General features: G+C 45.5%; 1 protein-coding gene across 3 annotated transcripts in view; it reads right to left on the bottom strand.

The window, feature by feature from the left end:
- Window positions 1-298: 298 nt before the first annotated feature.
- Window positions 299-27447, bottom strand: part of ASTN1 (astrotactin 1) — a 335437-nt gene continuing 308288 nt past the window's right edge. For 2 of the 3 annotated variants that reach the window (XM_053607621.1, XM_053607622.1), the window contains exons 20-23: window positions 26961-27096; window positions 20529-20629; window positions 11305-11488; window positions 299-3770 (exon numbers count right to left, since the gene is read on the bottom strand). In XM_053607621.1, coding sequence (XP_053463596.1) covers window positions 3533-3770; window positions 11305-11488; window positions 20529-20629; window positions 26961-27096 — 659 coding nt within the window. In that variant the 3' untranslated portion in view covers window positions 299-3532. Of the gene's footprint in view, window positions 3771-11290; window positions 11489-20528; window positions 20630-26960; window positions 27097-27447 lie in introns of those variants that run through there. The other variant, XM_053607623.1, reaches the window with a different exon arrangement.

The raw sequence follows: 27447 nt of genomic DNA, 5'->3' as shown, positions 1-27447 counted from the left end.
GTTATTTTCCGTATTATGCATAGTGTCTAGAATACAACAGATAGGCGATAAATACATTTCATTGGCTAATCATTAGGGGCAGCTGGCAGCAAGAAGGGACTTACTACTACATAACAGTGAGTTTAGAATTTGCTGTGAAATAGCTGACCTTTTTTTCTAGTTAGAATGATGGGCTATAAGGCCTATATATTTAGAACTTGAGGTGTCATATTTAAAACCTTAATAATTGCCCTGTAGGTCTCACTAGATCACTCAGGTTGTTGAAAGACACAGATGACATCCACACACCCAACACTTACTAACAGCTTTGTTTATTACTTAGTTGATTATTTCACTCTTTATAATCGTACAAGAATTCTTTTTTAAATAATACTGTTATACCTGAAGATGGTCACATTATATTCTTTCTTCCTTCTATATAGTAAAGTGGGTTTTTCTTTCTTCACGCTCAGTTTCTTAACAGAACATTTGACTATCAAGAAGTGTAGTTAACCAAAAATAATGAATGGACCAAACTCCATGGAAAATGATTGCACGCTCAATTAAAAGTCTAATGCTATTACGGGGGTTCATGTATATTCAACAGGAATCCCTCCCCCCACCCCGAGGTCTCAAGGAGCTGGGAGAGTGTTGGTGACTGTAAGTGACTCCCTTAAGACCTGTTTGGCAGCTTAGAAACTTAAGGTTTAATAAAGACCCGGTACCATCCCTCCTTCTAGCCAGGGTGGGTTTCTCTAGGCAAGCTTTGGGAAATGTCAGTAGGGTGTGATTGGTAGCATCCTCCTGGGGGAAAATAATCCTCCTGTTAATTGTATAACCACCCTAAGACTATCCCCTGCTCCATTCACATTGGCATTTTTAACTTGAAAGCAAGTGGGCCCAGTTATAGGGGCTGTGTGTACACTGTGCATGCTCCACGTGGGTGTGCATACATACACACACGCAGGGAGGAGAACCCAGGAGGGGACTGGAGGAGGAAGAGAATTATAGGGAAGGAAGGGACAAAAGAGGAGGGTCGCAGAAAGAGAAAGAAAAGAGTGAAAATACAAAAATGAAAAGCAGGTGGAAGAATTTGGGAGAGTGGAGAAAAAAGACAGGAGGGGAGAGGTGCATGGAATGCCTAAAAAGGAGAAACAGAAGTGGGGGACCCTGATGCCCCTCTTAGCCTACCTGCTCCCGCCTCGCCCCTGCTGGGAGCAGGAGGGTATTGGCAGCCTCACCCTCTTCCCACCCAAACTCAAGACACCTTGCTGTGCACAGACTGAGTAAAAAGATGGCAGAGCACAGGTGGCTCCTGTGGCTCAAAGGGGTAGGGCACTGTCCCCATATGCCAGAGGTGGCAGGTTCAAACCCAGCCCTGGCCAAAAACTGCAAAAAAAAAATGACGGCAGAGCAGAGCAGTGAGAAGGTGCTAGAGGCCCTGCCCCGGTGACCCACAGCAACTTGCTCCCTGGCAGTGGTGAAAAACTTGCCTATGAGGCACTTTGACTGAGGCCCCTGCGCTGACCACATGCAGATAGCCGAGTGTTCTGTCAGCCTTTGCTCTGGAAGCAGGGGAATCTCTGAGGCAGGTGCATGAGAGAGGATGGAATAAATCCTCCTCTCTCTCCGGAAGGAAGTGGAGAGGATAGTCACACCACCCTGTGCTTTCAGCCTGGCGCCAGGCTGTCCTCCCAGTCACCCAGGATGGGGGAAGGCTGTGTGCGCAGAGCAGGGGTCCCCAAAGGGTGTCTTAGCTCCGAAGGCTAAGGGTGAACTTGGCCACTGCCTCCTTCCCCTGAACAGAGGGCAGGTCAACACCCCATGTGTCTGGGGAAGGGCAGGCTCTCTGGAGCTCACACAATGGCTTGCTGCCAACAATACTGAAAACAGAACTGAGGGGCACAGGCTGGTTAAAATCCTATGCTCTGGAGTCCAGCGTCTGAACTCATATTGGAACTGAGACATACAGTGCACAGAATCTGGGGAAAGTCGCATAACCTCTCTTTGCCTCAGTTTCCTCAACACCAAAATGGAGGCAAGAATAGCATTTCCTCGAGGGGTCGTTGTTAGGATGCAGTGACACCTAACACGCTCATAGCGGTGTCTAGCACACAGCAAGCACTTCATGAATGTCGCCTGTCCTTGTTACTATTTAGAAAATATCAGCAGGGCTCAGCAACTGTCATAGTAGACCCTGCACCTCCCTCCATACCTTTCTCACGTGTTTGTAGATGCTGCGCCCTGGTCAAAGGCATGGTGACTGAAAGTATGTGTGTGTTCAGCCTCTGAAGCACATGGGACAGCTAAGGTCACTGCCGCTAACATGGCCCTGCCTGGCTCTTTCTGAAAGGCTGGGCTTCCTGCTAGCCAGGTCATCCACACCACTGCTTGGGCAGAGGGGTGGAAACAACACCTCAGCCTTTACCTGTGGTCAGTGGTGACTGTCTACACAGAGCCTCTGCAACTCCCAGCAACTAGCTGGCCATGACCATGGTGCAATCCTCCCACTGATGGCCATCAGAGAAATGATTAGCAAAACTAGGGATACATAAATTTAGCAAGAGGGAAGATTGTGATCAGTAATAGCTTTAGTTCACTGCAACAATGACATGGAAGTATTGATCCCTCATGGACCAGATCAGACATCAGCCAAGACTTACGCGTCCTGGGTAAGAGGCACAGGGCCAAAGGGAATCCAGTTGCTTGGGTAGATATTGGTGGACAGCAGAGTTTATCCAATGGAGGCACAGAAGTTTTTTAAACCAATAAACCTCATTTACAGTCTCCCAGGTAGACTTCTCTAAAGGTGCATTTGACAGGTGGCATCTTATTGCCTCTCAAAGATCATGGTGTTCAGAGGAGAGGGAAGAGGTCTGCCAGAGAAAAGATTTCATTCCAGTTTAGCTTAAAATGGGGGTAGGGGGATAAAAACACAGGTGGCCCACTGGGGCCTGTAAGGAAAGCTGGGTTCACTTTTGAGAAGTGGAGATGGAAATAGGAAGTCCTGGGAGAAAAGCCATGAGGCACGGACGGGGGATCACCTTCCCAGTTTCCATATTGTTTTTCTCAGTGAGCAAGGCTTAGGCTCCTAGACTGAGGTGCTTCCTAAGGAATGCCTGAGGGTGGACCCTGAACAGGTCAGCAACCTTCTGGCCTCACCTCTGTCCCCAGTTGCAATGAACTCAGTGACAGCAGAATGCCTCAACTTGACAGACCTTTTGTGGGAAGCATCACAGATTATTCTGGCAAACTTCTTGGAGGGTCAGAAATGAATGAAACAAATCAACAGCAAAACAAGCCCCAAAGTAATCTTCTAAAAAAGCCCATGGCACTGCATGAAGCCGCTGGCTGGCAGGGTCACGGGTCATGCAGATGGAGAACATCAGGCTGAGGGATGCAGGGAATGAGGATCACTTTCTCCCTGGCATAGACATTGCCATGGAGGTTTTAATGTTCCATTAAAAAATGCTAAAAATCCACAAACCAACCCAGATGTCCCTCTCCTCTCTCTCCTGCTTCATTTTGGCAGCAGCAATCCAGCCTTGTGGTGCTACATGTCCTTACTGTCCCCATAGTCATTGTAGGGGACACTCAGGGTCTGCTCCTCACACGTCTTCCTGAGGTCCCGGCTGAGCTCGGCCCAGTCCAGTCCATAGGGCTTGATCTCGCTGTAGCGGCAGCCCAGGTACTTGAGCGAGCTGCGTCGCAAGCTTATCTTGGGTTCCTGAAGGAGTCCATTGCACCAACTGCTGAGGTCCGCAAGCTGGGAAAGGATGAGGCCTGCCTTCCTGTGGATCAAGCACACAAGACACTTACATTAGACGGAGAGGACAAGGAGGAGCAATAAGTCATGAGTAGTGTGAAATTGTAAACTTCAAGAGGGCAGAGCGTGGCCTCTTTTGCTCACTGTCCCATCTTTGACACTTAGAAGCAGGTACTACGTAAATACTTATTAAGGGAATGAATGAACGAATGAACAGAAGGAATGTGCAAAGTGGGCAGGTACCAAAAAGAAAATAAGAGGCAAAATGCTATAAGGAAGGGCCAGATGTGGTGGCTCACGCCTGTAATCCTAGCACTTTGGGGGGCCAAGGTGGGTGGTGGAACAGCCTGAGCAAGAGCAAGACCCCATCTCTAAAAATAGCCAGGCATTGTGGCGGGCACCTGTAGTCCCGCTACTCAGCGGGCTGGGGCAACAGGATCTCTTGAGCTCAGGAATTTGAGGTTGCTGTGAGCTATGATGCCACAGCACTCTACCCAGGGAAACAGAGTGAGACTCTGTCTCTAAATAAATAAATAAAAGAAAAAAGAAAAAGAAAAATGCTGTAAGGAAAAATAAAGAAGAAAAAATTAACAATATTTTAGTGGCAATATGTATCCTGCCTGACAAAACTGGTAGTCTTGAAAGACAAATCAAATCAATTTTCTTTAAAATCAGTACTTTCTCATCACTAAACAACCAGCAATGTGCTTAACTAAATGTTTGCTTTCCCCCTCCTCATCCCACCTTTTCCCTCCCCTTTCCTCCCTCCCTTCCTTTCTTTCTTTTACTGTGGATAGTCTTTCTGTCACCAGACTGGGGTCCAGTGGCACAATTAAAGACAGCTCAATGCAACTTCCAGCTCCCAAGTATAAGCCATCCTCCTGCCTCAGCTTCCCAAGGAGCTGGGACTATGGGTGTGCATAAAAATGTCTGGCTAATTTTCAAATATTTTGTAGAGACAGAGTCTTGCTGTGTTTCCCAGGCTGATCTTGAACTCTGGGCTCAAGGATTCTCTCTTACTTTAGCCTTCTATTTTTTTTTTCTGTATAGACAGAGTCTCACTGTACCGCCCTCGGGTAGAGTGCCGTGGCCTCACACGGCTCACAGCAACCTCTAACGCTTGGGCTTACGCCATTCTCTTGCCTCAGCCTCCCGAGCAGCTGGGACTACAGGCGCCCGCCACCACGCCTGGCTATTTTTTTTGTTGTTGCAGTTTGGCTGGGGCTGGGTTTGAACCCGCCACCCTCAGCATATGGGGCCGGCGCCCTACACACTGAGCCACAGGCGCCACCTTCTAAACTGGAGGAATTACAGGCATAATAATACTAATATTTCCCTTTTCAACGTACTTCTTTTTTTTTCTTTTTTTTTTTTGTAGAGATAGTCTCACTTTACTGCCCTCGGTAGAGTGCTGTGGCGTCACACGGCTCACAGCAACCTCCAGCTCTTGGGCTTATGTGATTCTCTTGCCTCAGCCTCCCGAGCATCTGGGACTACAGGTGCCGGCCACAATGCCCGGCTATTTTTTTGTTGTTGCAGTTTGGCCAGGGCTGGGTTTGAACCCACCACCCTCGGCATATGGGGCTGGCGCCCTACTCACTGAGCCACAGGCGCCGCCCTTCAACGTACTTCTGAACTCATAAAAGCAGGCAATATATTGAACTGAAAGGGATATCAAATGCGACCGATTATGCCTATATTGAGGTAATTATAGTACAAAAGATTGTGGACAAAGATGTCTTTAGTTCCCATTGACACAGATTCATTCCTTGGGAAAAATGCAGTCTTGGGGTTGCACCCATCACCTCATTAGCCTCTAGGTGAGCTCAGGCTCCATCCACCTCCCTGAGAAAGCCAAGAGGCCATTGCTAGTAAACTCCAATCAAAGAAGTGGGAAAAGGAGGTGAGGAGGGCACCTGAGCCATCTGGGAGAGAGACAGAGAGGAGAGAAGATAGCAAGCGAATTCCAAGTTCATTACTCTGGAAAGAAGTGATCCCTCCAGGCCAAGGCCACAGTGTGAGAACATGTTGCCTCCAGCCAGGAGAAGTGGGCTGGCACCACCACCTGCTGTGCAGCTCCTGCTTCTTGGTGCCCATTTCTGGTGTCCTAGACAAGGGCTTCCTGAAAGCCGGTTCTCAGACCTCACTGACTTAGACTCTGAACACAGGATAAGCAAAGGAGCAGGGTCCCCTGGCTCAGTTATTTTATCCTTACTCGTCAAAGACCTAAGCGATTGAGACCCATGAAGGCAGCCTCTCTCATTTGAACAAGCTTGTGTAAGGCTGCAAGATGATGGACTGGAAGATCAAAGAAAACCACTCCCTGCAGGAGCTAGTGACTGCTATTCCAAGTTTTCACGTGATGAACCGTATTGTTTCTAGTTTAATTAACAATTGCTTCCAGAAACTAGAAGTTTATGTACCCCATTTAAAGAGAGCTTTCAAAGAACAACAGCCACGTTCATTTCATTCCTCTCCTTCTGTACCAGCAATGAGCATCACTAAGGGGTGACCTTCCTGTGGTCCGGGGGTATGAGCTGGAGAAGGGCAGAGACGTTTCTGGTGGAAGGTCTGAGTTTCAACAGCACAGTCAAGAACTAAGGATGGAGTGAAGTCATTGGAGGGACAGTCATATTTTCTTTCTTTCTTTTTTTTTTTTTTTATTGTTGGGGATTCATTGAGGGTACAAGAAACCAGGTATACTGATTGCATTTGAAGGAAGGTCATATTTTCTCCAATGTCAATGGCGGGTCAGAGGAAATCAAACGAACACTTTGCCTGCCAACTAAACAGCACTTTGAGCAAATGATCTAAACTTTCCCTATCAGCTTTTGCAGTTTGGCCAAGCAGGTTTTTCCAAAAGTCGTCATCAAAAAGAATTTTGGTGGCCCTTCCTCCCAGTCTATCCTGCTGTGTGCCATTAGCTGCTGACGAATTCTTGAGAGGTGAAGGCAGAGTAAGGGCAGCACAGGCATCCAGAAGAGGATGAAGAAAGTGGATTCACCCCTAGAGTTTTTGTTGCTCTTCTCAGTGAACTTTAAAATAATAAGAATAATAAATTTGGAACTGCCCTTGACCATTTCAGACCCTGTGGTCTTCTTTCTTAGAAGCAGTGTAATCAATGTTCTTCTCAAAATATTTTCAACCCTCAATTCGATCTGGAGGCATCCATGAGTCTTAATGGAATTGGATTTAAAGCTGAACTGAGGGGGATCCTCTCTGCTCACTCTCAGGAAGTCTGGAGCCGCAGACCCTTCTCTGTGCTTTTCACCACTAACCCCAAAGTGGGCTAATGTATTTCAAGGCATAGTCCTTTTCCTTTCCTGTGGTTCTCCCTGAGATTCATGACACTCAGAAGCAAACTTTTATTTTCCACAGGCTAATGAAACTACCCAATGTTTTCTAATATGGGTATAGAACCACAAAAGACCAGGATTGCACAAGAAGAGCCCCACGGGAGGGGAGTTTGTGGAGCAGGGTGCACACCCAGCTGTGGTCTTACTTTACAACAAGAGCCATATTTATTCCCTAGCTCACTTATTTCATCAACCAATTTTCCTTCTGACTCCTGAGTCATAAGAGAGAAGTTTTAAAAGCAAATGCCCTTAGAAATCGGGATGATATATGCAATGCTAGTGCTGTTCAAATTATGATATTGAAGCTCCCTGGCAAAGAACTGTACATATACTATAGTCAGTGAATGTCAGAAGATAGAGGGGAGGGAAGAAAGAAGAAGAGTAAGCATAGAGGATGGATGGAGCTGGGGTGTTGTCAGGTGAGAGGAGTGACAAAGTCAGGAGGAGAGACAGGGTGTGGAGTGAAGAGGACATTTCCCATCATGCATCTGTCTTCTAACCCCAGGGTGGATTCTCACCAAAGCTGAGACAAAACAAATCAAATGCCCCTTACATATTTTCCTCTGTTCCATAGCAGTGAAGTCTGTTTGTTCAAGAACTATCACCTGTTCTAAAGATTAGGAAATAATTTATGGAATGTAGAGAGATGCTGCCAATCTCGCACATGACATCATTTTTACTTTAGAAGATAACCCTATGTTTCCTTTACCCTTCAAAAGTAAAAAAACAGAGGGAAAATATCCTGAACATCAGTTTTCTGGGAAACTTTATCATTGCAAGTCACAAGAGGCTGACTGAGGTTGAGTGTCCCTTCAGTTTAGTCAGAGGTTAGATGGCTGGGATGACTTTTGGGTGATACTTTCATTCTGCCATGTTAGCTGGAGTGCAAGAATTCCTTATATGCCAGAGGATTCTACAGTGTTTATTTTCATCATTTCCTTCTTTCCCCCTTCCAGGCACTTTAGCCAAGCAGGTTTTTCCAAAAGAGGAGGCTCTACCCTTCTTTCTTTCCTTCATTTTCTTTTTCTTTCCTTTTAACGATTCTTGTATCCTTTACTCTATTTTCATCTTTTTAAAATGAGCTCTTAAATAATTTGGGAACATATAGGTACCAACATTCCACGTGAAAAACCTCTTTATGGCATCTACCTAAAAATTTCAGTATTTCCAGAGAAGTCTTTTTTCAATGCGCCAATGTGCAGTTATGATGAGTGGAGCAAAAGACAGGTGGTATCTCTACAAATCCTTCTCAGGCCTTACTTTCCAAGAACTCTATCTGGTCTGTGCAGCCTAGAAGCAGTAGGTATTGAGTATTAGGAAATTGAAGCCCCAAGGCCAGGGGACATTGCCACCCTAACTTTAGCCAAGACAGATGTCTTGTTGTCTTTCAAGAGAACATAGAATTTAACTCAAAATAAATCTTTGTAATTGAAGAAGCTTCAAAAATACACTACTGGGACCTGATCAAACTAAAAAGCTTCTGCACAGCCAAGAACACAGTAAATAAAGCAAGCAAACAGCCCTCAGAATAGGAGAAGATATTTGCAGGTTATGTCTCTGACAAAGGTTTAATAACCAGAATCCACAGAGAACTCAAACGTATAAGTAAGAAAAGAACAAGTGATCCCATCGCAGGCTGGGCAAGGGACTTGAAGAGAACTTCTCTGAAGAAGACAGGCGCACGGCCTACAGACATATGAAAAAATGCTCATGATCTTTAATCATCAGAGAAATGCAAATCAAAACTACTTTGAGATATCATCTAACTCCAGTAAGATTAGCCCGTATCACAAAATCCCAAGACCAGAGATGTTGGCGTGGATGTGGAGAAAAGGGAACACTTCTGCCTTGCTGGTGGAAATGCAAATTAATACATTCCTTTTGGAAAGATGTTTGGAGAACACTTAGAGATCTAAAAATAGATCTGCCATTCAATCCTATAATTCCTCTACTAGGTATATATCCAGAAGACTAAAAATCACATTATAACAAAGATATTTGTACCAGAATGTTTATTGCAACCCAATTCATAATTGCTAAGTCATGGAAAAAGCCCAAGTGCCCATCAATCCACAAATGGATTAATAAATTGTGATATATATACACCATGGAATATTATGCAGCCTTAAAGAAAGATGGAGACTTTACCTCTTTCATGTTTATATGGATGGAGTTAGAACATATTCTTCTTAGTAAAGTATCTCAAGAATGGAAGAAAAAGTATCCAATGTACTCAGCCCTACTATGAAACTAATTTATGGCTTTCACATGAAAGCTATAACCCAGTTATAACCTAAGAATAGGGGGAAGAGGGAGAGGGTGGGGGGAGGATGGGCAGAGGGAGGGTGATTGGTGGGATTACACCTGCAGTACATCTTACAAGGGTACATGTGAAACTTAGTAAATGTAGAATATAAATGTCTTAACACAATAATTAAGAAAATTCCAGGAAGGCTATGTTAACTAGTGTGATGAACATGTGTCAAATGGTCTATAAAACCAGTGTATGGTGCCCCATGATCGCATTAATGTACACAGCTATGATTTAATAATAAAAAAATCTTTATGATGCAAATAAATATGCAAAGTTCAAATGCAATAAATATTTTGAATAACTTCTTTAACAAAATTCCTAATTTTCTTTCCCAACACTAAGCCTTTGACTCCTGTAGTTTCAGCATTTGGAATGCCACGTAAATAAAGAGAAAAAGAATATTCAATAAAAAAACAAAACGTGGCATAGGTATACACATACTATGGAGTATTACCCATAAAAAATGAAGAATTAAGGCGGCGCCTGTGGCTCAGTCGGTAAGGCGCCGGCCCCATATACCGAGGGTGGCGGGTTCAAGCCCGGCCCCGGCCAAACTGCAACCAAAAAATAGCCGGGCGTTGTGGCGGGCACCTGTAGTCCCAGCTACTTGGGAGGCTGAGGCAAGAGAATCGCTTGAGCCCAGGAGTTGGAGGTTGCTGTGAGCTGTGTGAGGCCACGGCACTCTACCGAGGGCCATAAAGTGAAACTCTGTCTCTACAAAAAAAAAAAAAAATGAAGAATTAATATCTTGTGTAATAACCTGAATAAAACTGGAAACCATTATTCTAAGTGAAGTTTCACAAGAATGGGGGGGAAAAATATACCAGAACTAATTGATCAACACTCATGTGAACATTTGGTAGAAAAACTCGATGGAAAGCAAACAGGTGGGAGGGGGCAGACGGGAGGGGGAAACCACACCTAATGGGTACAATGCACACCATCCAGGTGATGGAAACACTTATAAAAAGAACGAAAAGAAAGAAGGGAGGAAGGGGAAGGAAGGAAGGAAGGAGAGAGAGAGGAAGAAAGGAAAGAAGGAAGGGAGGGAGGAAGGGGGGGAGAAGGGAAAGAAAGGGAAGGGAGGGGAGAAAGAAAGGAGGAAAGAAGGAAGGGAGGGAAGGAAGGGAAAGGAAGGAAAGGGAGAAAGAAAGAAGGAAGGAAGGAAGGAGGGGAGGGGAGAGGGAAACCATACCTAATGGGGGAAACAATGCACACCATCCAGGTGATGGGCACACTTATAAAAAGAAAGAAAAGAAAAGAAAAGAAAGAAGGGAGGAAGGGGAAGGAAGGAAGGAGAGAGAGTGGAAGGAAGGAAAGAAGGAAGGAAGGGAGGGAGGAAGGGAAAGGAAAGAAGGAAGGAAGGAAGAAAGGAAGGAAGGAAGGAAGGAAGGAAGGAAGGAAGGGGGGAGGGAAGGGAAGGGAAGGGAAGGAAGAAAGGAAAGAAGGAAGGGAAGGGAAGGAAGGGAAGGGAAGGAAGGAAGGGAGAAGGAAGGCAGGAAGGAAGGGAGAAGGAAGGAAGGAAGGAAGGAAAGGAAAGGGAAGGGAAGGAAGGAAGGAAAGAAGGGAAGGGAAGGGAGGGAAGGGAATGGAAGGAAGGAAGGGCAAAAAAGAAAAATAAAAAAAAAAAGAAAAGAGGAGTGTGGAACAGGTCAAAGTCAAGGGAAAACCTTCTTCAGAGTTTGTTTAGGAAATGTACTCATGACTTTACTCCTTAGGCAGAGCTCACCCAAAACTAACCTGCCAGGCTTCTTCTGTCTGAAAGCAGGAGAATTACTCTCTGAGCCCTAAGCTGACTCTGGAAATCTCCGCAGCTTCATGGATGCAGCACTAGTGTAAGAGGTACGAACTGTCCGAGTTTTTAAAGGAGACTGCAGTTTATGGATTACCTGGGGCCTAATTCATCCTCACACCGCCAGGTGAATTCTCCAAAGCTCTCATAATGTTGGTTGTAGTGGTAGAGGACTCGATGTAAGGTGGGGGAACCCAGATCCAGAAGGGTGTTGTAGGCCGTCTGCTGCTCCTTCCCACTGGTATAGCCATTGAAGAGATTGTAGATCTTGTCTGCTATTTCTGAGGAAGGAGAAAAAGCAAATAACATTATATATATGTGTGTGTATACATATGTATGTATTATGTGCGCACGTGTGTGTGCATGTGTATACACATGTATACACATATATACATGTGTTCTTGTGTATGTATCATGTTCCTCGAAGAATATTAAACCCAGTGATTTGAGTAATTCACTTTACATCTGCCGCACTGGGCTTCAGTTTTCTCTTCTACAAAATGAAAGCCTTTGACTAGAATACTTCTAAGGTCAATTTCAATTATAATATTCCTTGTACTTACTCAGGTTTCCTAAAACTACATAGCCTGAAGCAAAAGCTAATGTGGTAATAGTTCCTTGGCAAGTGCATTTCAGGGAAGCAGGAGTGAGGGTAAAGGGGCATGAAGCAAGACAGGAGGGAAAGCCAGTACTCAGAGTGCGTGGGGAGCTGGCCACACCTTCCTGACAGGCTGCTGGATGCATTTTACAGAAGAGGACATATGAAGATCCTGGACCTCCATTGGTCCATCAAGGGGCAGAAAGAAAGATCTCATCTCCAGCTCCTATTGGTGATTAGTACAAGTTTGCTCCCATGAGGCATTAGGAACCCTGCACTTCTAGATTGCATGTACTTAAATACCACGTAGTTCTGCAGCATCAACAGGGCAGTCTGGGGCCGCAGAGGCAGGCACTCAGCTCAGGGATAAAATCAGGTGCTGTCAGGTAGTGCTGACCAGTCACACGGGAACCCAGGGAAGCCATGATTGTAGGAACACAGAACTCTTGCTAAGACTGCCTAGACCAGATACAAAGGCAAGCATGGAGACCTGCAGAGAACAAAACTGAACCTAGTACCCTCTGCAGTTCCAAATGGATCATCTTTCATCTTAATTTATGCCACTGATATTTTTCCATCAAAAGCATGCATTGCAAAGACTGAACTTGGTGATATAGCAAAGTGGCAATGTTTTTGAATAGCCCTGACATTTTCTGTTACGAAGCTCAAAGGACTTTATCATTAAAAGTTTTCTCTCTCAACCCGTTGGAGAGAGGAGATGTGTTCACATTTCTCCTTAACCAGCTGGGAGACTAAGAGCTAGAGGACAATGTTTTGGACCCAATATTAATTCTGGAGATGGAGAAACTAAGCGTGCAGGCTCCCAAACCAGAATTCTGCCCACCAGACCCTCTGTTAGCTTGAAGGCATTTCAACTTGACTCCCTGTCACCATTCAAAGAGAACTCTGCTGGTAATGACAGTCATCATTGTAGGAGTTTCTTGGGCTGGAATGAATCAAATTTCTCACCCTCTCCTCTCTAGACATTGTAATTATTTCCTTGTCTTCCTGTCTTGCCCGTGGTAAGACATAAGAGATAGACCTTACTTTCCCAGTGTTTTAAGTGAACAGTACAGGCCAGACACCATAGCAGATTAGAAACAGCAACAACAACCAATAAACCACCTTTGCTGAATGAAGGGAACTCATACCTCTGGGAACAATATGAATCTACTGCGAGGAGGGTTTCTCAGTGATACACGTTATACCAATTCTTTGGTAACCAAACACATCTAGCTGCATTAAACATAATTTTGGTTCAGAAATTCCTTAAGATTTTCAGATTCTTAAAATTTTCAGGTTGTTTAAATGGGATTAAGAAATAAAAAAATGATAAGTAATGTTAATTCCAATACTTATTCCACCACTATAAGATGGATATGAATATCCGTGTATTACAAATGAGGAAATTCAGAGAGAAGCCAGGGTCAGATAGCCAATGCGGGCTGGAGTCAAGGTTTAAAAGTAGTTCCATACAACATTGCTATTTTGTACCGATGCTCAGGAACTGGTGCTGTACAACAAATTCAAGGTATCAGAAGCAGAGTGGTGGGGATGGCAAAACTGGGGTGACTATCTCTAGTAGAGGGCATTGTCCTGTTTTAACCATGCATGCTAAGTAAGAGGAAGTCCTGGTAGGTGTGTAAGGAGTTTGTCATGTCCAAAGGTGAGATAGCAGAAGCCAAGGGACTATTCAAAGAGCTGTGTTGTGTTTGATGGGAGGTAGAGAGGGTTTGCTAAGAGAAGAATGATCAGGAAAATGTTGGTGAGCAGACTAAACCTGAGATATGGAGGTTTGAGCTTTCTCTCCCAACCCGTCACTATTGCCAATCTGATTTTGTTTTAACAGGAATGCTTGGCCCATGCCCTACACCCTAGTTGTGATAGTCCTTGTTGAGTGACAGGGATGGCTGGGAAGGTGTTTTCTGGCATATTTGCCATGCTCATAGCACAGCAGGCAGAACCAGCTACAGGAGGGAGATGTGTCCCATCACCTGCAGCATATAGAATAAGACCTGTTTCCACCACCAACTTCCCACAACCAAGATAATCTAACTGCTGGGTGTGTGTAAGAGCAGACGTCAGTAAACAGGATGCTACCTTCAGGGAGATCTTAGAGCAGAACTATTTCTGGCTTCTCCTATGTCCACTGAAAGAACTGGGAGATTTTATTTCATTAACCTCACAGTACTCAAGAATTCACTAGGGCTTTTTCCATGACTTAGCAATTATGAATTGGGCTGCAATAAACATTATGGTACAAATATCTTTGTTAAAATGTGATTTTTGGTCTTCTGGGTATATACCTAGTAGAGGAATTATAGGATTGAATGGCAGATCTATTTTTAGATCTCTAAGTATTCTCCAAACATCTTTCCAAAAGGAATATATTAATTTGCATTCCCACCAGCAGCGTAGAAGTGTTTCCTTTTCTCCACATCCACACCAACAACTCTGGTTTTGGGATTTTGTGATATGGGCTAATCTTACTGGAGTTAGATGATTCGTGGGATTACACCTGCAGTGCATCTTACAAGGGTACATGTGAAACTTAGTAAATGTAGAATATAATTGTCTTAACACAATAACTAAGAAAATGCCAGGAAGGCTATGTTAACCAGTGTGATTAAAATGTGTCAAACTGTTTATAAAACCAGTGTATGGTGCCCCATGATCGCATTAATGTACACAGCTATGATTTAATATTAATAAAAAAAAAGAATTCACTAACTCAAGTGATAGTAATATGGGTATTTTTTGACCTAGCTTCAGTTTCACAGAAGTCTTGAGTCATTTAATACAGATACCTTCTCTCTTTTTGACATGCATAAGGCTCAGAAATAGGTAAAATGCAAGTGAAAAGATAACAAGAAGTCTTTCTGCATAGCCTCATTACAAAAAGGGAAACTTCTTTATTAGAAAGGAACTGAGATCTCTCAGGTAGCAGGATAAATAAACAGGGCTGGGACTGAGGCTCTTAGACTCAGGCATACGGTTAAGAACAGGTGCCATGGCATCAGATGGAGTTGGATTCCATTATACTAGCTGTGTGGCTTTGGACAAGCTACTTAACCTCTCTGAGTGTTAGTTTCCCTGTCTATTCAATGACAGTTAACAACATACATCCTTCAAGATTATTGTAAGAATCAAAGTGATATTAAGTGTAAAATCTTTCTTTCGTACAACGTCTAGACATACATAGTAAGATTACACTTACTCATTCATTCAGTAAAATCTTTTTCGAGTGCTACTATGTGCCTGATATTTTTCTAGGCACTCAGGCTACATCCTTGAGAGACTCTAACCAAAGTCCTCCCCCTTATAACACTTAGAATAGTGGTGGGAGACAGTCAGGTAAGCAATGAACATAATCAATACTAAGTAAAATACAATGCGTGAGAAACTGGGGAGAATAAAACAGGAGAAGGAAGCTTGGGAGAACTTAGTGGGGGTATAGTGATTTCAGACAGGATGGTCCCGATAGGTGTTATTGGACAGTGGGGGGAGGAGCTAAGCTGAAGACACTGGGGAAGAGCAGGCAGGGAGAGGACGCGCAGGCAAGAGCCCTCGGACAGCACGTAGGACAGAGGGTCCGCGATAAGGAAGGCCGGTGGAGAGGAGGGCAGTAGTAGAGATTATTTTTTATTATTACTGGTTCTTTCCTAAAGTATGCTTTCCCACTGTGGAGAGAAAGAGACAAAGAGCCAGCCTAAGAGAGTCTAAGAGAGAGATTGAAACATCCCAGTCCAAGGGATGGGGGAATACAGTCCAATTAAATGGGAGGGGTGACTCCAGGGGCAAAAGTGACCTCCAAACACCAAAAACCGGTCATCATTACATTTAATCATCATTAAATCTTTAGATTTGAACTCAGACCCAAGTTTCCAATGGTAACACCATGAACACGGCCCCCTTCCCACCTCTGTGTTCCCTACTGCTCTTAAATCTGTTCTCCAGTGATAGATGTGTAAGCCCCTTGGTTCTTCCAATCACCCGAGGCATTAGCCCTGAATTGTCTTCCTTCCCTACGTGACCTGACCCACATAGTCCTTGCAAGTCCCCTCTTTGACTCTGCTCTGCCCACCCAGGCCACGGGGACCTTGCAGCAAGCTGGCTCATTTTCTCTGGGGCATTCTGTCCATCCCCCCACAAGCGCTGTCCACAATCTTTGCCACGACGGCCATGACCCTTCTTCTCATGCTTCATGTCCAAGCCATCTGCAAATCCTTTCGGTGCTGCTGTCAAAGTAACTTAGAACTGGGCTACTTCTCACCACCTCTGGCACCACCATGCCGGTGTGAAACATCATCTCGCCTCTGAATTGCCATGGCCTTCTACCTGCTCTCCCCTTAATTTTAGACACCCTGTTGGGCATCTGCTCCCAACACAGCAGGCAGAACGGTCGGTAAAACATTATGTCCTTCTGTGTCACTCCACTGCTCGCAGTCCTCCAGGGCTTTCCCTGCCAACCCCCAGTGAGCCCATTGCCCTGATGACCAGGCTCATGGGATTGTCCCCCCAGAGCTCCTTTACTGCTCCTCTGCCCCGACCCTCCCTCTTCTGTCCTCTTCAAACTTGCCAAGAATCTCTGTGCTGCTGCTCCTCGAGCTGGAATGACCTTCCCCAGATATCTGTGTGGCTTCTTCCTTCATCTTCATCCAAAACTGCTCTGGTTAAAATGCCACCCTCTGCACTTCCCATCCCACATCCCTGATTATTTATCTCCGTAACGTATATCACCATCCACAATATTATATATTTTACTATTTTTGTTGTTGGTGTCTGTCACCCCTGCTAATTTACCAAGTTCATTGAGGTAGAGGGTTTTACCCTAATGCTTAGGATAGGTGTGCAGTAATATGTGTTGAATGAATTAATTAACTCATGAAGTCTGATAATAAAATGCTTGAAAACAGATTTGTAGCCTAGTTGGTTTTGTTTCTTTCACTTTTAATAGCAGGGCTCTATAACAGACTATGGAAGAAGCAGACAAAAGAATGAATAAATATTTATGCCTGGAATCAGGAGGGGAGGATGGATGTTGGGGAAGGGTGGATGGAAACCAGCCTTTCCTTAATGAAGAAGCTTCAGCAAGCGCTGTCCAACCTAGAGTCCAGCCAACAGCATTCAGCTTTTCCCGTACATGAGCTTGCACCTGCTGGGGGAAGGCTGATTTCAGCACAATACCGGTAGGAACTTATTTTCGCAGTAGTTTTAGCATCAAAATATGGTAAAATTCTTTATTGAAACTATTGAGTTTTGGAAAAATTTTCCTATAACGGTCTGGCTTCCAGGTAGATAATTAGGAGCTAAAGTCATGTTCTGGGTCACTTAAAAGGTAATTCCCATTTGTTATTAGATTTACACGCAGACCCGAGCACATCCTGACTATATTTATGATCACCATCTGGGGCTTGGGAAAGGCAAAGCATATGGACTTTTAGTAGAATTGCTAGAACGGTATTAATTTGCAAGGATGCCCTCAATTAGTCTAACTCATTAATTTCCAGATTTACCCTGTGCAGGACACCTTCCTGGCTGAAAGGTAGCAGGCCCTAGAGAGTTATTTCATTTTCTCCGCACTCATTTGGCTCTGGTGCTCCCAGCTGCTCTTCAGGGATTTCAGACACACTCTGGAGTGGGGAAGCACAGGAGGCAGAGCACATCTTGGTGTATCTGCCTGGGGCCGCAGCTGCCCTGAACGAGCCTGGCAGAGAACCAAGGCTGGAAAAATCCCCCACCTTGGCTAAACTTGTTTCTAGAGCTGCTTTCTACCCACCCATTCCTGCAGGCAACATCACACTGTACCCCTTCCACCTGCTAATCACCTCGCTGATGTCCCACCACTTGCTGCCTACTCAGCAAGCAATTCTAAGGCAGTGGCTGCTGCCTGCAAGGACACCAGTGTTGGACACGCTCCAACACAGAAACTGCGGCCTTGCCTTCTCTGCCTCCTGCTCCACAGAAGAAATCAGCAGATGAGGAAACAAGGGCACCACGTGTCTTCTCCAGTCAACCTCTCATCTGGGAGTTCTCAACTCCAGACTCTGCTTTTACCATCAAGAAATTGCAGAGAACTCCAAAAGTCATTCAGCTCAGATGCTGTAGCCATATGCCTGTAGCCCTCACTCCAGAGTGAAGCAAACTTGTCTCCCGCATGAAGGCCTCCATCTATCATGGTGTCCCAGCGGACACTGGCAGTCTTGAAAGGGATAACGTTTTTGTATCTGACTTGAGCACTTTTTAAATGTAAGCCTTTTCTTCCCAATTAGTATTCAGAAACTAAGGAAATCCCTTCAGTCTTTTGCATAATAACCCTCTAAATATCTACTGGTAACATTGTGGACAGAATGGGGATGGGGTTCCATAATTGAGTGTGAGTGCTGTTTGTGTGACATGCTTGATGGCCTTGGTCACTTTCCTTACTCTATGCTGAATCTCAGTTTCTGCATCTGTAAAATGGTATGATGTGCTATTCTTTTCGTAAATACTTAGTGAATTCTTAGTAGAGGGCAAGATCTATGCTTGGTTACTGACAGTAATGGTAGGTAGCATTTACTGAGTATTTACTGTGTGCTAGGCTCTGGGTTATTATTATTTTTTTTTACTATTTTAAATTAATTAACTGATTTAATTCTATTTTAAATTAATTAACTGTTTTAATTAACTATTAATTAATTAACTATTTTAAATTAATTAACTGATTTAATTGAATTAGAACCTTAGTAGCTAGAGTACCCCTCCATGTAACAGATGAGTAAACTGAAGCATGGGTGAAGTCACAGGCTCAAGATCAAGCAATCCAGTGGTGGAGGAGGAATTTGAATGTGGGCTGTTGACTCCAGAGGCTGAGTTCTTCTGTAGCCAGTTAACCATCCATGCTGCCTTCCTGCTATTAGGGACAGAGTATGGCTAAGAGAGATGGAGGTGCTGATCCCACCAAGCTGTCTAGGGAGGTAGACACACAGAACATAACATTACAATAGCAAACGATGTTCGAAGGAAAGAAGCTGTGCGCATACTTAACCATGGCGCCTGCCCTCTTTTGCCTGAGGAATGACACTTGATCTGAGACCTTCAGACTGAGAGTAGTTAATTAGCTGAAAAGGATTAAAAGCATTCCAGGTGACAGGTCCAACACGTGCAAAGGCAAGGCACAGAGGAAGGCAGGAGGCTGGAATGCAGAAACTGACCAAGAGAGTTGGCAAGAAGGTTCTAGAGAAGTGGGCAAGGACCACTCCACTTAGGTCATAATATGCCTATTAAATATTCTTGTATGAGAGGAATAGCAATCCATTAAAGAGTTTTAAGAAGGGCTCTTGATGAACTCAGATGTCTGTGTTGAAAATAACCATGCTTTTAACATGCCATGCAGAGTAAGTGTGAAAATCCTTTCAGAAGTTATACAGTGCTCCAAGATCAGTGGGTGGGATGAAAGTAGTTCAGTTCACTCCTCCCCTGTGACTTGGCATCATCTTGGTGTCACCCTTAGACATGCTGAAATTATGACTCTCATGGTTATTCTGATAGAACTGGATTTAGGAGCTACAGATAAAGTGATCTGAGGGGTGTCAGCAAAGCAGATTGGCCACAGTGTTTCTCGGAGTGACACTTGCACAGCCTAAGCTTCCAGCATCGGTCAACATCTTTTAATCTGCAAATGTTAGCAGTTCATTTTTACCAAGTTAGGGGTTGATCAGATCACTTTTATTAGTGCTGGGGCCCTGTAGAAGTAGTAATCATGATGCAAAAATTCCGGTTGTGGATGGGATATAAAAACCTTAGAAGAAGGCGGTGCCTGTGGCTCAGTGAGCAGGGCGCCGGCCCTATATGCCGAGGGTGGCGGGTTCAAACCCAGCCCTGGCCAAACTGCAAGAAAAAAATAGCCGGGCGTTGTGGCGGGCGCCTGTAGTCCCAGCTGCTCGGGAGGCTGAGGCAAGAGAATCGCGTAAGCCCAAAAGTTAGAGGTTGCTGTGAGCCGTGTGACGCCACGGCACTCTACCCGAGGGCGGTACAGTGAGACTCTGTCTCTACAAAAAAAAAAAAAAACCTTAGAAGAGAGGGCAGTGTCCATACCCACCAGGGAGTGGCAGGACGGTGAGAGGTGAGCCCACTGTGCAGTGTGTCCACTGAAGACAAACCCTTCCTGGTCAGCCAGGACACATCCTGGGGCGGGAGGGCTTGTATTGAAGACGATGATTCTGTACTGAAGAACTGGCCCAAAATAACTCTAATATAGAATTAAAGATTCTGATGCATCTTTGCTAGGGAAGGAGTAATTTAGTAATTCATTTCAAATCTGCAGGCTTTCCATGTTTTAATCCAAAATAACCTTTCAGATATACAAAATCCAATAAAGAGAGTAAGTGACCCCACGGATATGCTGGGGGAAGAGGTCACAGGTGATTCACCACACACCTAAGCTCCTGGTGTATGGCCACAGATGGCTGAGGGGTTTCATTAGCGTCTCCTCCTGGCTCCTTGACCCATGGGATTCATGAGTGGACTCTTGTAGAATAAGGAGATGTGAGGAGGGCTTCTGCCTGAGGGCAGAGGCCAAGGAGGAGTACCTGTGGCAAGGCAGTGCTTCTATGCTGGGCCTTGAATTCATCCCCTTCCCTCTTGAACTCCAGATTGCTCCATTTGACTCTCCCCGTCCTTCTTTCCTCCTGGCGAGGAAGGCCCCTGGGTTTGTGGACTCTGCTAACCTCATTGCCTCTTACCTTGAGCTTTGACATCATCCACCACGGGACAAGGGGTCTTCACAATCACGTCACTTGGCCTGGAACGCCGTCCTGTGTTGTCCACTCCCCACAGGGTAAACCTGGCAGGGGCAGGAAGGGCAAGGTTATCAGAGAGTGTGGCTGGGGACCAAGGTTCTGCAGTTCTGGTGCTCTTGTCACCCTGAGGCAGAGTAAATGCCATCACCACAGGCAGAAAGCATTCAGTCTCTAGCCTCTCCTGCTTCCTTGGCCGTGAGTTTTTATATAACAGAAAGCATCAGGGCACAGGACACCGGCTGTGCAGGTAGGGTCGCCAAACCAGCATCACCTGGGACCTTGTGGGCAGTGAAAATGCTCAGGTCCCAACCCCAGACCTACTGAATTTGAGATTCCAGGAATAGCGATGAGAGCTCTGTGCTTTACCAAGTCCTCCAGGTAATTCTGAGGCCAGGCCGTGTTTGACAGCCACTGAGCTGAGGGAAAGAGTGCCTATCTTTGGAAACAAATGGCCAGAACTTGGGTCTGAAGACATGTGGACTTATAGCTAACTTTAGCTATAGTTATAGCTACAGCTAATAACAGCTTTATTTTCTCTTATCTGTAAGACAGAGATGAGAGGACACTAAGACCACTGTGAGTCACCGTGGGATGAGAAGAGATTGACAACGGACAAGGAAGACCTGGGACAGGGTGGGATTCATGACGCTGCATAAATCACATTAGTTCTCTTCTGTCTCATCCGTTTTGTCCTGCGCTCAGTCGGTACCTCTACACACAGGATGGAGAACAATTTCCCTCTTTAAAGTGAGATGCAGGATAGCCCTAGCGGAGGGTCTCTCAGCTCTCCTATGGCTAGGCATGGCTAGACACTTTATACCTCGCACACAGCTCACTCTGCTCCACGGACACATTACCCACTGCAGACCAAGAATCCATGGTCCGTGGAAATGTCATGATCCCCCAACAGTGTGATAAGACTGTAAGAGCCTTCTCAGGAAGAGGATGAAAACCCAACTATCAGAGGCTAAATATAAAATCCTTCCCTGGGTCATGGAGCTGGATGGAGAAGAAAAAGAGGAACTCCAGCTTCTGCTTTTCAGAGGAGAATCTGGGTACAATTGCGACAATCAGCTCTGGTGTCTGTGTGTCCAGGGCCTCTGATAGCCAATGTGGTCAGCCCATAGAAAACCATGAATGCCGCCTTTCTTGTTTTCCTTCTGCTGTGTTGCCATAGGCAGCTGCATTTATTGGCAAATATGGATTTCCATTCCTCTTGGTGGAATTACAGGGAGGAAGAGAGGTGAAAGGGAGGGAGACGCCCTGAGACGGAGTAGCCCAGGTAAATGGCAGCCATGCTTGAAACAGGTGAAGTGGTGAAACAAAAGCAGTGGAAACTGCCTTATGATCCTGCCAAGAAATATGTGGCAGGAACCCCAGACCTGCCTCGGATGATGGCATACCTGTCTCTCCTCAACAAAGAGACAACCTCCATCCACACTCCCTCTCCTCATAGTGACAAGCAGAGAATAGTCAGGGTGGGAGCCTGTGTACCCCAACATGTAATTTGTCCTCCATCTACCTCCCCTAGATCCTCATGCTGGAGTCATGGGAGCCTTACACAGGCAGGCTCCATCCCACCAGCAGCCTTACTCTGGTGGGACTTGAAATGTGACGAGTTGACTCAGGACACGGCAGGCCAGACTACACCTGCTGGACTCTTGTGGGACTTCCATGGCCACCTTGCCGTGGGGCCAGGACCAAGCGTGCAGCTTCCCTCTTGTCTGTACAAGGTGGTTCCGCCTCCTCCACCTGTCTTCTGCTGTGAGCCTGCTCCTGCGTTCTGATCAATGGTCTTGCCTAGTGCTAAACCCTGACCCCGCTGTGATCCCCAGGATCTTGCCACAATTCTCTCGCCACCATTCCTTTCCTCAATGGTTTGGGCAGGCCCCTGGCACCCAGCCTCATATAGCTTCCCAGTGGGAGCCTCAGCCCCTAGCAAGGGAAGCCATGGAAGTCTCCATTATTCGGCCCCATGTACCTCATCAGCTTCTTGGTGCTACTTCTAGGATTGTGACTGAGGTCACCACACCCTGTAGCTGATGCATCTGATTAGCCCCGTGTAGAACCAGCTCTGTTTCTGAGTCCAGTCCCATAATCTAGTCTCGGGTCAGGTGCCAATTTATTCTGCTCACCTTCCCCAAACCATCCTGAACTGAGGTCCTCAGGGATGAGCCCAGAGGTCCCACAGGGAAGACTTCAAATGTGTACCTTATTGTCTGATTCCCACAGGGGACAAAGTACCCTATCACACCTGTGTCCCCTCCATCTAGTAGGAAGTGAGCAAGCCCAAAGACTTACAATGTCATGATAGACTTACAAATCCTGATAGGACTGTTCTCCGGAGGCCCAAGTGAGCCCCCTTCTTTTGGTAGAGAGCCTGATAATAGGGCCCTAGACATGGGATCGCTTGGTCTTTCTGGAAAACTCTACCCAGAGCAGTCAGCTTTCATCAGAGTCAGGAGGTATCCTCCTGTTCTTCCCTGAGGATGATGCTCTGGGGCCAGAATGGTCACTGGGCTGCGCCACAAGCCTGACCCTGTGCCCTGGTCCTCACAGTGGGCTCCCTCTCTTCCTTCAATGCCTGCCCCCGGCTGCATGTCTGACCCGTACATCTGAGCCCGGGCCCAGTTCCCACTGCCCAGTCCACCCGGTCTGATTCTCTGTCCCTGTGCAGCCAGGCCTGCTTGGTCTTTTCCTGTCTGCCTCCTGGAGCCCTGTGGGAGGTGCTGGAACACACCTGCCAGCATGTTAAAAGGCCACTGGTCCTAGATTGCCTATGGATGGGTTCCAGCCACCTTTGTAGCCCACCATCATTTAATCCCAGACTTCTAATTTCTAGCAGTTGCCCTGGGCTATAAAGGGAAATTTTCTAAGCTTTAGGTAACACATTGATTGTCAGATGGACCCTGCCTCTCAGTCAGTCCCAAATCAACCCCCAATCCTGCCCCAGCTCTGCTTTGTGGAAGGTCTTGCTGTAAGTTCTAGCTGAACTATTGGATCCTGAGTTGGCACAAGAATGTCTACACTCGCATTAACTCTCACACTGCCATGATGAAGCAATTAGTACAAACTTCAGGATCCCAAGCTCTCACCATTTTTAATAGCATATTTTACTTTTAATATGAGGCAGTTATCATGAAAAGACATGCTTCACTTAGCCTTCTAAATAGGGACAGAGCTTGGGCTCAGAGCCATTCCTCTGCAGTGTCTGCCTCTAGGCCAGAGAAGTGGCTCATTTATTTCACTGGGATTGCCCAGGAGCACTTTCCACATTATCATGTGGAAATGCCGCCTGTGGTCATTCAAGGAAGGCCTTCTCCTTCATAGCTTTGTGGCTTCGTGGCTACATTTATCATGGCTACGCTGAGGCCTCACAGGACAGCCAGAGGGTTAGTTGGGGTTACTGGGAAGAAGAGAGAAGCTCTGTGCCCAGTGTAATGGCTGGTCCAAAGCTCCTGGGTTCCTTCCACTTCTGTGGCCTGGGACTGTCCTGTCCATGATTAGTGACCTGGTGATGTCTCTAACGGGGACCTATGTGCCTGTGCAACAACACAGACCAGCGCCAGCTTTGATTCCAGGCTGAAAACCCTGAAACCTATACATGGAAGACCCTTAAACCTCCTGCCAAGAATGGGCTGCTGTCTCTGCCTTCCTGCTTCCCTCCTCCTCCGGGAGGGGTGGTTTCTGCTGACCCCCTGGATCTGGCTCCCCTTTCTCCTGAGTTACCTGTTTGCTAAAAAGACAGCACCTCCCCTGTGAGCATGTGCTGTACTTAGGGGCAGAGGGCTGGCAAGCTGGCAGGTCACCTTTCCACTCTGGCCTCAGTTCCTCATCTATAGAATGAAGACGGACCACACACATTTTAAGATCCCTTTCAGCAAGGGGCTCTTAACCATTTTTTGTGCTATAGACCCTTGCCAGAGCCATGTCATACACGGACTGACAGGGCTGGCAGTTGAGCTGAAATGCAGCTCTGGTGCTGTGGGTGGCAGGCTGGGGGCCAGCTTTGTTCGTCTACATGGGATCATGAGTTCATGGACCTGCAGTGGCCGGGGAGTGAAGCGCAGTGCATGGAAACCCCACATAACTAGCTGTGTGACACTGGGGATGTTCCTCAGTGTTGTTGAACCTCACTTTCCTCAGCTATCACCCCATCTCAGAGTTGGAGGATTGTCAGAGACGACGGGTGTAAAGCACCCGCGCATAGCTGTCCATAAACAAAGGCCACCCTCCTCTCGTTTCATAGTAAGAAAACTTAGCTGTAGAAAATTTAAGTGTCTTGCTAATTGGTGGTTAGAAACAAAAGCAGGCTTTGGGCCCACGTTTTCTCAGATCTCACTCCAGGGCGGAGTGAGATCCTCCTACCCGGAGGAGTGGTTCTGGGTTTCCCTAGATCTTCCTCTGGGAGGAAAGCGGCTCTCAGGCCGCCAGCATGGCCTTCTCCTTACGATCTGCAGCGCCACCTAGTGGGGACAGGCCGTTTATTCCTCTGCCCTGTGTACTGTCTCCATTTTCTTCAATTATCAACATTGATGGAAGGTTCTTGTTTCGCAAGACATAGAAAGGCAATACTGGAAGATCATCACGGAGAGCAGGAGTGGAAGAAAGTATTGGCCTCCGTCTTTGATCCGAAATGGAGCCAAGTCAGGCAGATGTGAGGAGATGGCACTCCTGACACCACCACACCAGGCTCTTGCTCATAGGAAACTGAAATCCCTAATTACCAACTGCGACTTAGTCACAACTTGGGATTGTTGAGCCCTTATTGTAAATGGCGATTCAAGTTTCATTGAGTTTGAGACATCTTGCAGCATATTAAGTAGTCTGCACTCCTAAAGTCTGTCCCCCCACCCAATGAAGGCTGCAGCTGCCCCCTATCAAGAGAGCTGATGAGGGTCATGGAACCAGTGGTATTGCCGAAAAAGGAGGTGGACATCCATAGTCTCAGCATTATCACTGGTGTCTGTATATACTGTCCAGATCCTCTAGAATATTGCTGGTCTTTATGTATTTTACTTTCGTCATGCACAGCCCATAGTTATACCTCTTGTTTCTGTGTGGAAGATAACTCAGCCTGAACATCCAAGTTCATCTTGCAATCAGTGCCATTCACATTTCTAGTGCTGTTCATCTTTGAACTCCTTAACTGTGGAAATGGAAATGATTTATTCTGGAAACACTGACTCTATTCTTGTGACCTCATCTGTAAACTGTTGAATGTTTTTCATACTGATGGGGTCAAAAGGTCCCAGAACTACATCACTATGAATTCTGCCTTAGCGCCCATTTTTTTCCATCATGACTTAGATTCTATCACTATCTGTCCTCTTTTGGCATCTTTTATATCTCTGCTTCACAAATAGTTTACAAAGGTTCCCAGAGTACAGGGAGAAATGGGGAAGAGTTCACAGAGAGAATAGGGCTGTTCCAAAGGCCATGATATAGTTCACTGCATTTTCTTTAAAGAAAAATGCTGACCGTATCTAACCTCTATAAATTACTTCAATGCCACCAGAGCTAGCTTTCTAACATGGAACTCTTGGTAGCCTACTCCTTCCCTCAAAAAAGAAAAAAATAATAATAGTGTCCTTTGAATGACAGTGGTCATTGTTTCCCCAGTCTCACTTGCTTCCTTTTCCTTTTACTCACCATCTGCTTCAGCCCTATTTGACTATTTGCTACATTTCCCTTCTTGCTTCTTCACCTTTCCTCTTGCTTTTTCAGGAGCCTGGTGTGTTATTCCCAGCATTCCTCTACCTAGTGAAATTCTACCTAGCCCAGCTTGGATGATACCCACTCTAGTTGGAATTAATTACTTCTTTATTTTCTCTTTTACAACATGTTACTTGCACTTCAATCTAACACTCATTTCATCCTGTCTATGTTAAAGCTAATTTTTTTCTTTTTTCTTTTTTTTATGTTTCCCTCTACGTTGCAAAATCCTTGAGGAACAGAACTATTTTATCTTTCTAGATCTTTCCCATTCCTATGTCTGAACACTCAAGAAATTTCTTTCTAATAATGCCAATTGGGATGAGACTTTGGAGACTCAACATCTTGTACTGGGTCTCTAAAGCAGGGATTTTCAACTGGTATGCCCTGGAAACTTTTAAAGATCATTAATTAAATTATTTTCGAAAGAAGCTCAAAGCAACAGTAAGTATATTCTTTTTTTTTTTACTCTTTTTTTTTTTCCCCCTGAGCAACATAAGTGTGCCACAGAAGTTTAACTACAGATAAAGTGTGCTATGAGATAAAAAAGGTTGCAAAACACTGTTCTAAGGGAGCTCAAGTGACAAGAAGACACTGGTGAAAAGCTTTGGGACTTTGAGGGTAAGGGATCACTAGTCAGGTGTGTGTTGTGTTACTCACATGTAAATGGTGTCCGGTTCTAGGCATCGTATGATCAGAGAAATGGTGGTGAACTGCTTGTCTGGCACCTGGGATGGCATGGCACAAGGAGACTTTGCTCCAGAGATGATGTCATCCACAAAGCTCAGCACCGTTTCTGCCCAGACGGGAAGGAATGGAATAGGTGTGAGAAACAGCAAAGACCAAGCAATGAGGAAATGGAATCAACTTGATAGAACTTAACATTAAAATCGCTCAGTCCCCAGTCTTCTCAAATTCCTGGTAGAAAAAAGGAAAATGAGAAGAAATGATCTTTTCTGGCTGTTACATATTTAACCAGTTTAGAGCCTTTTGTCTAGAGTTAGCTCAGAAACAACTAAGGCACAATGCACAAACCACATCTGTCAGCTCTTTCATAAAATGTTTCTGGCATGGACAGAGAATAGCTATGCTGGTCAACGGTCACTGTCAAATGTTAGTGATACCTGTGCACACAGGGAAAGGGCCC

This window comes from Nycticebus coucang, chromosome 10 (assembly GCF_027406575.1).
Source record: "Nycticebus coucang isolate mNycCou1 chromosome 10, mNycCou1.pri, whole genome shotgun sequence".
Classification (NCBI taxonomy): domain Eukaryota; kingdom Metazoa; phylum Chordata; class Mammalia; order Primates; family Lorisidae; genus Nycticebus; species Nycticebus coucang.
This window is presented reverse-complemented; position numbering and strand designations above follow the sequence as displayed.